We start from the raw sequence: 11889 nt of genomic DNA, 5'->3' as shown, positions 1-11889 counted from the left end.
GTTGATAAAAAGAATGGCTTTTTCTGAGCAGAATGTCAAAAGTTTCAGTAACTTTAAGTGTTACAAAAGGCTGGTTGGGGTTTTTTTTAGAGTCATTTTGAGATTAAAGAGTAACAATTGATACATGCTTCACTGCAACTCCTATGTAAGCTTTTTTCTGCTTAGAAAGAAATGTCCACCTCAGCTCACAAGGGACAGCTCATGTAGAGCCCAAATGTGTAGTGCAGCAAGCACCCAGGCTGGAAAACCTGTTCACCAGCAGGCTTAGTCCCTTGGGATTTACAGGCTGCTCTGGAAGCTTCCCTTGTGGGATCCCTGCTGTCTCACAGCCATCCTCTTGACTCTTTCCTTGAGATCAGCAGAAACTTAGATATCTTTGAAACCCCTTGCTTTTTGGTTGAAATTAGGCAACAGTCCAGAAGCTGATGGAAGATGAGAGAGAAACAATTCTCATGGAGTTTGCATGTCCTTAGGGAAAAGGGACTAAAAGCATATACCAGAAGCAGGTTTTCAAAAGACAGTCTTGGCTACTGGTTGTTGTAAGGAGTGAGAGTGAGGGAGTTTTGCTTTATATTTGTGTGACCTGTGTAATCCCTCTCACTTTACAATACTTGGTTCCTACACAAGAAAAATAATCCCTAAAAATAAAAAGGCGCTAGTCAGGAAGGATCAGAATCACTTTTATCACTTTATGTGCTTCGTGATGGATCTGTCTTTCCCAATGCCTGTGTTGGGAAAACTAAAGCAGGGACTTGAATGGAGTACTGAACACATAATTGAAGGAAGGAGCTGCTTTCCTTCTACATTGCAGGATGGGGATGTTCCCAGAGAGGCCAGACACTGTGCTGCCAGGGATCCTGTGCTAAATCCTGCAGTAGCTGCCTCTGCTCAGGAAGCCAACTTGCTCTGAGGGCTACTTTACCTGCATTAATGAGTGGTATCTCACCATTAATGATTACACTATTGCTAATTACAGCTTTCCATGGCTGTGTTATACATATCTATATACTGCTTCAGCAGCCAGGAGAAAAGGGCTCCTCCTGTCCCATTCCAGCATTGCTTTTGTCAGGGAAGGAGAGGAGGTGCCTCCATGCATGGGTGTGCAGCTCTGTCTGCCCACACACCAGCATCTTCTCACCTTTTACCTTTGCACATTCCCATCTTACTCTGCTCTGAGCGCTCCCAGATGGGAAAGCTGCTCTACTTTGCTTCTCACGGAATGTATTCACAAATCGTCACTGTTTTTCTCAGAGGCGGCCAGGATGCTCTTTTCCCTTCCAGGGGCTGCAGGCCGTGCTCGCTGACAGCCCCACAGAGGACGCCCCTCAGGAGGCAGCTGAGATGCTGGAACAGGCAGGTTTTCCAGGCGTTAGTGCTGATCCGGCTCTCTCTGAGCTGCTCCTTGCGAGCTGAGGCGGACGTTTCCTTCTACACAGAAAAATCTTCGGTAGGGATTATAATGAAGCACGTAGCAATTTAGTGATACTCTTTTGTATCACAATTACATTCTTCTAAAAGAGAGCCAACCGGCTTTCAATAACACTTCTTAAAAAAAAAGTTTTCTCCTAAAACATTGAGTTCTTTTCCCTGCTGTTCAAACCGAGACTTCCATGTTACGAGCTAAGCCAGACGAACGAGGAGACTGAACGCCCGACCTCACGGCGTGTGCCCCTCAGCCCGGCAGCCCTGAGAGCCGCGGGGGCTCCGGCCCAGCGCCGCTCCCGGCTGGATGGACGGATGGACGGACGGATGGATGCCTGGAGGGGCGGAGCGCTGCCCCCGCGTCACGGCCCCGCCGGGAGCCCGCCTGAGGCCTTGCCGGGCTCTGCCTCCGCCGCTCTGCGTCACGGCCCTGCTCCGCGCCGGCTCCCGGGCGGCGGCGGAAGCAGCGGGGAAGGCGAGGCGGGAGGGCGGCGTTAAAGCGGGGCCGGGCCCTGCCGTGCCGTACCGGGCCGGTCTGATGGAGCCGGGCGGCGAGAGCGGCTGCTGGTTCCTGTACTTCGCGTACGGCAGCAACCTGCTGCGGGAGCGGCTGCTGCTGCGCAACCCCTCGGCCGCGCTCTGCGCCCTGGCGCGCCTGCAGGTGCGTGAGGGGCGGCTGGCGGGGCCGCGGGGGGCTGAGGGAGCCCGACATTCCTGCAGGGAGCCCCAGCGTCCCCCAGGAACCCCGTGTGGCCGCGGCTGCTGCCGTGCGGTGCTGCAGCGCGTCCGTCCCTCCCACGGGAGCGGCCCCTGCCCGGATCAGGCGGGGGTCCTGATCGAGACGATGGTGCCGGGCTCCGTACCGTGGTGCCCAGTGACAGGACAGGGAGCGATGGATGTAAACTAAAACAGAAGTTTCACCTCTGCATGAGGAGTAACTGCTTTGCGTCGAGGGAGGCAGAGCACTGAACAGGCTGCCCAGGGAGCTTGTGGAGTCTCCCTCTCTGGAGACATTCCAAACCCTCCTGGGTGCGTTTCTGTGCCACCTGCTCGAGGTGACCCTGCCTTGGCAGGAGGGGTTGCACAGATGATCTTGGGAGGTCTCTTCCAACCCTGGCTATCCTTCTTGATCCAGGGCCTGCTGCCGGCGCTGCCCACAGCAGGAGGAATGTTTGTGGTAGTCCCGCTGCTGCGGGGTTATCTGACAGGACTTAACCTTCCAGGATGCCAGCCATGACCCATGGCCCGTGTGTAAAGCACTACGGACTTTGAAATGTAAAGTAGCAGGAAATATTCTTTACTGTGAGGGTGGTGAGGCATTGGATCAGGTGGAAGCCCCATCCCAGGTAATGTTCGAGACCAGGTTGGATGGGGCTTTGAGCAAACCAGTCTAGTGGGAGGTGTCCCTGGTACAGGCGAGGAGCTCTGCCTGTGCTGTGTGATGGGCAGATGGGAGCTCTCACCCAGCTCTGCACACCTGCAGCTGACACCTTCAGGGCAGTTCTCTCCCTGCCTGGGTTATTAAAAACCATTGTATCACCTTGGCTTTAGTGTAGGCTTGGAAACACAAGCCTGTGGTCATTAAAGCTGTTGATGTACAGATCTGTGCAACTGGAAGGATGCTTGGAGGAGCAGAGCATCAATTGACACCACTTAAAGATGACTTGAAGGTTCTCTTGGGGTAACTGGCAGGAAATTATCTATGTTAGAGTGTATGAAGAAGTTCCAAAAACTTGTCATTAATAAATTCCCTATAATCAGATACTTGGTGTCTCTTGGGACTCTCAACCTGGCAGCTGAGGCCTGCTGCTCTAAAGCAGCTCCCCCTCCACTGAACGTGCTGAGAGCCCAGTGCCTTGCAGGATCAGACCTTGAAGGCAAGGAGAAAGGCACTAGTAGTGTGTGCTTATCTTTGAATAAAAGCAAGCTTCTTGAGATCGATTTCCAGGTTAGGCAGTAAGCTCGTCTTGCCCCACTGCAGGTTGGCTGCCTTCTCTAGCTGGCCTTTGACCGATTGCTATGTTCCCTGCCGACACCGGGTGGCTTCACTCCCTTGCTTCCAGCTGGAAAATCACTGATGCGAGGAAGTGAGGGACTGCAGGAAGGTTGGAGCTGATTCCGGTTAATTGCTCTATGTTAGTTCCACTTGGGCTTAAAAAAAGGAGAAACAGTCTGTAAACAGAGTGCTTGGGATCCTAAACAAAAGGCAAAACTTCAGTTGAATTTTAGCTAAACTTCCTTCTAATTTTAATTTTTAAAGCTTTGTTAATCTTCAGCCAAAAGCTATTAAGGAATGGGATGTGTAACAGAAAGGGTATTACACTGGTACTTAGAAGGACCAAAGACCAATTTCTTGACCCAAAAAAGTACCTATTGGGTTTTTTCCCATCTTCCCAGCAGTGCCTGATGCAGCTGGGTGTAACTTAGACGTGACTTAACATGATGCACATGGTGTAACTTAGAGTTTCCTGCTCCCAGAACCAGAGCGAGCTGTGCTGTTTCTGTGTGATCTCTGTTACTGTTTTTGGGTGATGCCTGATGATTTTTTAAGCTCCTTGCAGTATCCAGTGCAGGTCAGGTCCTGAAAGAAAATATAGCTGGAGGAATAAAGTAAAAATTGGTGCAATTTTTTCCCCCTTCTCTCTTTTTTTTTTTTTTTTTTCCAATGAAACTGCAGTGAGAGTAGTTGATTCTATCCAGGTATTTCCTTGGGGCTGCCCTACAAATACTTGTCCTCATCTGTAACTTCAGTCTGTGACTCGACTGGACTTTTGTGCAAACAACTTGGTGCATCTAAGTAAACCTTTTCTAGTGAAATTGGTTAAATAGGGGACATTTTATGAGGCAGGAAGATGACTCTTGCTAGAGTAAACAGTGTGGCTTTGCCAGACTGCTGTCATTTATGCACACACACACAAACTGATAGGTGTTCTCTGTGTATGCCTCCAACTGCTCTATTTTTTGCAACCTTTTTCCTGTATCTATCAGGACATATTACAAGAGAGTGATGTGTCTCAGAGGGGATATTAATGTGTACACATGTATGTTTCAAACCAAAATCATAGCTTCAAGAGAGTGGTTGTAAGAAATATACAAAGCTGTGGGGCTGCATAGGTTTGAGTTCTATTTTTGTTGTTGTTAAGCAGGTAGTCTTCCTTAAAGCTTGGTTTGGACTGGGGTGTGGTTCCCTTCTGTACTGCTAGGGAAGGATCCACAAATTGGTTAATAGGTAGGAGAGGATACTGAGTATATTGAGTCATGTGAGACATTACATTGATACCATTCAATAACCCATTGTTCTCTTTTCCATATATACTGATATTGCTTGTAAGAAAAAGTGATACTTGTTTTCTAAAAGAATGTTTCTACTTGTAAAAACCCGAATAAGCGCACTGAAGGAGACGTATGCCTTGACTTAAAAATACCCAAGAATGTTCCAGACGAGCGATGAGGTGGCACAAAACATTGTAAAATATAAGGGATGGTTTTTTATAATTGAGTATTCTTACTAGTGCATGAGGACAGGACCCAAAGCTCGCCATCTTGTAGACTTCTTTACCTTTACTATTTTCCTGGATCCTGCCATAGTAGCATTTAAGTCTTATCACAAAAACCTGCAAAGGATTTGGCACCAGGTAGGTGGCACCAGGTGGCACCTGTCCGTTCTTCCTTCTGTGTCTCCAACTGGCTACATGTACCACTATCCTTTGGCTGCTCCTTTCATGTCAAGAATAGCCAACGGCCCTAATTTCAAGTGGAAATTGATTCTCTGCATTGCTTTCATTTGCAGGATTTTAAGCTCGAGTTTGGCCATCATCAAGGCAGGACAAGTTCTGTCTGGCATGGAGGTACAGCTACCATTGCTCAGAGCCCTGGAGATGAAGTGTGGGGAATAGTGTGGAAAATGAACACTTGCAATCTAAGTTCGCTGGATAAGTAGGTGACTTCACTTTTGCTGTCTTCTACTACTTTCGAGAGCTACTGAAAATTGGCTAATTTTTGGTAAAGAGCTGTGTGGAAGCTATGGTGTTGGAATCAAGAAGATGCTTTTGATTTTAATGTGTGAATTCTATTTCACAGTATGTGTATTGACTTCTGACACTTCTGTGATTAAAACAGCTTTGTCTTCAAGCTAAAGCTACTTTTTCGGGGTATTTTAACAATCTGTGGACCTTGATTTGAAGTCAATAGGTCATGCTTCTTTTATTTTTTTTAACTCTTCTTCCCAATTTTCTGTCTCTCTTAAGATTCTAAAATCTGTATTTGTCCTGTGGTGTTTTTCCTGTTACCTTAGGGACAATTTCCTTTGAGACTGACATCAGTGTCTGTCTGTATACATCTGTAGACTCCAGCTGTAGCAGAAAAGGAAGGGATAAGGACAAGACAGCAGAAGAGAGATCTTTAATGCAGGCAAAGGGACCTTTTGAGGAAGTATTTGACATGTCTTCTCTTCTAAGGATGTACACTTTTGTGAGCTTGGGGAACACCCAAGCAGGGAGCTGGGGTTATAGTTTCCCCCTTTGATTGGGAAAGTCTGCCTGCACCTTTACAATGCATGATGTAGAATGTTCTACCTGTGCCTGGTAATTAAGAGCCATTCAAGGAACCCTGAGCAAGCTGCTCCCAGGCTGAAGTCTAAAAGACCACCTGGTTAAACAAAGCAAGGAATAGCATGACTTCTTGCAGGGTCTAAGACAGGGCTTAGAATGGAATCTCCAAAACTTTGCCTGCTGCCACGTGCTTGTTGCAGCTTTTGAGATGTGCCTGCACAGCATGGTGCTTCTGGTGCACAAGGATTGTTTGTTCAGAGTAGTTCATCACTGACAATTTCAGTAGAAATCTGGGCTAGTGAAAACAAGGGAGCAGGGCATAATAAATCCAGTGAAAGCACTACTTCAGTACTGTTCTCTTGCCTCTGGTACTGCTGCAATTCCAGTGTGTAAACATATCCTTAAAATCCTGGCAGTGAAACTTGGTTCTAATGTGCTTTTTGGTGCCCGTGGAAGCTGAAATACAAGAAAGTGTTGCCCAAGTTCTGTTAGCACCTTATGGTAATGGCCACTCTTGAGCACTCTTGTCCTGGCTGGGAATGAAGAGCAAGAGGGCATGGGCATCTACTTGGCATGCTTGTGCTTGGGGACTGCTTCACATGTCCCTGTTTTATTATCTCCTGACTTGCTTACAGTAGCACTTAAACATCCTGCCCCCCTTCTGTTGACCTTAAACTCCTGATTGACCATGCTTTCCTGAAGCATAAACTTCCCAAGTATGATGATCCTGTCTGACAGCATCTGCTTTTGTGTTTCCCCTCCATGGGGACAGTATTTTGTCCTTTGACTTCAGTAAGTGTTTACACACTGTTTACAGTTGACATACTGTAGGATTCCAGATCCCTGGTATTTGTGAGGCAGGGAATAAATTTCAATGCTTGATAAGGTACTAGAGACTCAAGTGCTGTAACACAACCAAAATCTACAGCATGGACACCAAATTACTTTTTCCCAGTTGCCTCATTGATGCCATGGAGGCAAACTGGAAATGGGATGTGTTCTTGGCTTTCATAGTCATAGTCAACAGCACTCTTCTAAGAATCATTCCTGACCCATTCAGATGAGCTTGCAGTTGCTCCTACTGAAGGTCTTGGGATCCTTTGGCTGTGTGCAAGCTGATATATTTGTAGGCTCTCCACCAGGTTATTTCCTGAAATTACCCCGTATCCAAAAATAAAATGCCCACCTTTTTTTTTTACCCCTCCTAATCTGGTAGTCTCTGCTTTGTTATCCAGAAGCAGAGGAGGGAATGTGTAATTGAGGCTGCATGTAATTAGTTGAAATACTAACAAAATAATGTAATATATAGGAAACAAATATTTTGTATTTATTTTACTTAGATAACAGTATTTATTTTACTTAGATAGCAGAACTCTTTGGCTTCAAATTAATGGGTTTTGCTGTCTCAGTCACTTCTTTGGGGGCTTTTGTCCTCTGTACTTCACAAATCTGTAAATTACAGACTAAATCATGACTTTGCCTCATAGAGTCTAGCAGTGGATGTTACTAAGCAGTTTTCTTGCTCTCACACAGCCACGTGACTTATTTTGTATTCTGCTGGCCTTGTATCTGCAGTTAGCTTCCAGTCTGTACTTGCACTTAACCTAGTTACTTGCCTAGCATGGCCCACATTCTGTACGTTAAATAACTTGAAGTGGTAGCAAGTCTTTGAGAAAAAGATGAGTTGTCAAATTTATATTGGACAAGAAGTGTTAAAACCATGTTATGACTTGTAGCTAAAGTACATCCAAAGTTAATTGTGCTATACAGTCTCTTGTATTGCTTAAGCTTTTCGTTTACTTCTTACTGTTTCCTCAGATTTTTATTGGTGGCTAAATGCCAGTGGTTGAGGACAATAGGTAGTCTTGGTTTTGAGTCTTTGTTTTTTGAAACATAATTTTGCTAATACAAAAAAAACCAACCCAATCTTTTTTTTTTTTTTTTGCCAACCTAGCTCATTACTGCTCTGTATGTCTTGTCCAAGTTAAAAGGTGTCTTGGATTATTCATTGGAAAGTGCATTGCACAAGTTGTGCAGGTTTCCCCTTATTAAAATGTAACACAATGGACAAGCTAAAACTTTGCAATTGCTTCTTTATCTGAGTGGCAGCTAAGGAACATGTGTCTGCCTCATTAATTCTTATAATCTTGCTTGTGTTTCTCTTTCAGACTACCTGTCTTCCACAATAATTAGTTTAGGAGTATTCTCTTTCTGACTTTGCAGGTTAATCACAAGTCATCATTTCTTACAGAGCTGAAATGATAAAAGTGGATGCTGCCTCTTCTCTAAAAACCTATTTTCTTATATGAAACAAGTTGGCACAAAAAGTACTGAAACATGTTTTGCTTCATTTGTTTTTCTTTTGAGAATATTAAAGCATAGACCAGTGGCCTGCCTTGAATTCTGTTATAATAAATCCATATGTTTAATTGCATGGTTGGTTTGAAAGATGGATTGGTTAATTGACATGAAAGGAATATATGTCTTTTACAGGCAAGAGGGAGTTGAGGATGGCATTTATGTCCCAATAGAAGTTAATGTCCACACACAAGCAGGAAAGGTACTGACCTGTCGAAGCTACCAGATGAAGGACTATGTCTCTGGTCCCCCTTCTCCACAGTACAAAAAGGTAGGTGTTGCAGCACTTTAATTTTGGAAGAGTGTATAGAAGTTTATAATGCAGTCCTTCTGTGCTATTTAATAAGTACTTTAATTACAGTGGATGGAAGGCATGACTACTGTAAAGGTATAACAGTCCTTGTGCAATGTACTGCTGTAATGGTGCTCACAGGAGATTGCTAGCTCTTACAGGTCTATTCAATCAGCTTGGGGTTTTTGGTGTAGTTATACCTTACAGGAAGCTCCTATTTAACTTGGGAATTAGCTGTGATTGGCACAAGGATTTCTGGAGGATGCTGTTCACATATATGTGGCAATTCTCTGTTTGAAAAATTAATGTACTCCACTGAAAGGACAGAGGGAAGCTTCTGTGGGGAAAATACAGCACCTGGCTTGTAGTTTCCAGGACGTGGATTTTCCTTACTGTCTCAGGAAGTACTTGCTATCAGGACAGGATGCAGACACATCACCAGTATACCACAGGGTGCAGCAGCATTGCAGAGCACTGCAGGGTTCCCCCTTGATGGCTGGTGAGGCAGAAGTGTTTCAACACTCTTGTGCAACACGGACTCTGCAGAGACACATGATCCAGTCACGCAGCAGGCCTGACCTGCTTAGCCTGTGAGATCTGGGCAGGCCCAGGCTGGGGTGGTGTGGCTGTGTCTGAGTGCTGCAGCTTCAGTGCTGCTACACAGACATCACTGCAGCTGGCTTCTCCTAGCTGAAGTGCAGAAACCAGAGTGAGCCTGTTAAATCCCAAGTGTGCCACCTTCTCCAAACTGAGGAACTCACTCCTATGAGTTGACTTCCAGGAGCACAGCTAAGGCCAACTCCTGTGGGATTGCTGAAGAGAGGGCTTGCTATGAAAGGCCCTGCTTTTCCACAAACCTCTTCCTGGCCAACTCACCTCGTGGCAAGGCAAATCTTCAGGGGTTTTCAGGGAATTAATACATAGTTTGCTGCTGTGTGTCAGCTCTCATTGGTATGCTGAAAGTGCAGACCTCCACTACTGGCAACTTTATCATTCCCTCCTGGTCCTGTCAGGAGCAGTTGTTAGTTCTGTTCTTCTCCTGTGCCCCCAGGTTTTTTTGGGTATTTTTTTGTGGTTTTTTTTTTTTTTTGCTTTAAGTTAACTAGGCAGAAGAGCTAAAAAGTTAAAAGATGACTGCATTAGCACACAGTGATTGAACTACATCCATCTACTGTGATGTACTTTTTGTGGCAAAATTCATTCTCTCTAGACACCTCATCCTTGAAATGCATGCTGTTAAATGCATGAAAGCATATTTAGAATGTTCATTTCTATATGCAACCTTGCTGGTGTCTCCTTCAAGCTGTGTTCCTACAACTTCCCCTTCTCCTCTCACTGTCACATCTTTTCTTCTTTCAGTTTATTTTGTGTATGGAAGGAAAGCTGCAGTAGCAAACTAAGGAATCTGTGCTTTTTCACCGAGTTGTCTGTTTCTGTTATTCCTGTACCCTGTCTAGGTGCTTGTTGTTGTCCTTTGGACAGCTTAGTTTTAAAAACAACTACTTTTAAAATTTTTAGCCAACTTTAGTGTCACACCTGAGTGAGAAGCACCATATATTACTGATCCTGTTTGAAAGAAAGAACGGAATAACTGAATAACAGCTTAATTGGAGAGTCTTGTGTACTTCAGTACCACATCAGAATCTCAGGGGTAGTTAAAAGCCTTTTCAGAGTAATTTTGTTCATGCTGTTCTGGTCTCCCAGAAGCCTTTGGCTAACCTTAGGTGCAAATAGCACTATTTGAAATAAATTCTCTGGGTAACTTAAATGGTTCTTCCTACTCGAGTGATTGTTTGGAGGAGTCTGTCCTTTCTATTACTGAAGGCTTTTTTTTTCCCGTTTTAATTATAGGTTATCTGCATGGGTGCAAAACAGAATGGCTTGCCAGCTGATTATCAGGAGAAATTAGAAGCTATTGAAACTAATAACTATGCAGGACCGGTGCCAATCATGGAAGAGATTGAAGCTGCTATTAAAGCAGAGAAAATAAATTCTGCATAGAATGCCTCTGCATTTGCTTGGCCATTCACCTTGATTTAGATACCTCTCCTCACTGTGCTGATCAGCAGTTGCTTTATTTATCAAGAAAAGATGAGTTTGCTGTGCATCTACAGTAAACCATTAGACATAACTTGCAGTCTGAAGACACATTGACATTGGTAACTTCCTTTTGTATGTATATCTTGACTACATGCTGAAGTACATGCTTTAAGTACATTGCAGATTTAGAAATTATCTTTCTGTAACTGTCATGCAGTGCTGCATGTAAATTTGTGCTTCATGTCCAGTTTACTCACCTTTTAAAAAGAAAAGGCCATCTTCATGAGTTTTGGCACCTGTTGCCTTCTGAGGAAAAAGGGCTGCAGGATAAGGTCATGTGTTTATTAAAGTTTTATGTATACATAACTACTTTTGTTAGATGCAAAGTAAACTCAAACCTCTAAGTCTAAACATTTTTCTCTGCTACTTCTCTTAGTGGTTTAAAGCCCAACCTATCTGATGCTGTGGAGTTCCTGTTCCTGTTTTATAGTTAACAAAAAAGTAGCATTTTTTAAACTCCTTCCATGTTTTAAAGCTAAGTCCAAAAGGCAGCCTGAGCCTGAAGACAATATTCAGCAAAGCATCTCATTCAAACTATCATAGCTTCCTTCCTTTCCATGTCTCGTGACAGTCATAGGTGAACTGGTTAGCTATAACCAAGGCATTTTTAAAGAATTCATTTTAGTTTGATATTTCCAAGGGGTTTTTTAATTACCTTTTTGACTGGCTTGTTTGCCTATCTAGGCCTTGGTCCAGTGAAATCAGAGTCTCCTTTGAGCCCTAGAATATTTATTCTGTGGGGGTTTTTTTGTCTCTTAAACCCTAAATGAACAGACTTGGCCTCTTGGGGGTTTTTTGTTTGTTTATTTGTTTTGGTTTTTTTCCTCCCCACAGTTTGACAATCCAATGCAAAACTGGAAGCTTTTGTAACATATGGAGTATTTATTTTCATGGTACTTTGCAACCCCTGCAGTTCGTCTGTGGGGGATGAGAAAAAATTGACAACCTGGAAGATGTCAAATCACTGAGATTTGGCTTATCTTCTCTACAGTGTATTTTTTTTTCTCTTGATGTACAGAGAAGTGTAAGATATAACTGATGTCACTGTGTGACTGCTTAGATAAATTATAAAATAACAGACTGACCATGTCTTCTCTGTATAAAATGTTTTCTATAAACTTCTGCCAGGTATGTGTAGCTGCTGTCCTGATGTAACATGCTTGTTTC

At 44.1% G+C, this 11889-nt stretch overlaps 1 protein-coding gene across 1 annotated transcript; it reads left to right on the top strand.

The window, feature by feature from the left end:
* The first annotated feature begins 1714 nt into the window (after positions 1 to 1714).
* Positions 1715 to 11495, top strand: GGCT (gamma-glutamylcyclotransferase). Its single transcript, XM_039713077.1, has 4 exons — positions 1715 to 2083; positions 5213 to 5358; positions 8466 to 8601; positions 10474 to 11495. The coding sequence occupies exons 1-4, from the start codon at positions 1730 to 1732 to the stop codon at positions 10621 to 10623; spliced, it is 786 nt and encodes a 261-aa protein (XP_039569011.1). The 5' UTR covers positions 1715 to 1729; the 3' UTR covers positions 10624 to 11495.
* Positions 11496 to 11889: the final 394 nt, after the last annotated feature.

The sequence above is a fragment of the Passer montanus genome, unplaced genomic scaffold, assembly GCF_014805655.1.
Source record: "Passer montanus isolate IOZ18808 unplaced genomic scaffold, ASM1480565v1 scaffold10, whole genome shotgun sequence".
In the NCBI taxonomy this organism is placed as follows: Eukaryota; Metazoa; Chordata; class Aves; order Passeriformes; family Passeridae; genus Passer; species Passer montanus.
The sequence above is the reverse complement of the archived record's forward strand: the minus strand, read 5'-3'. Positions and strand labels throughout refer to the sequence as shown.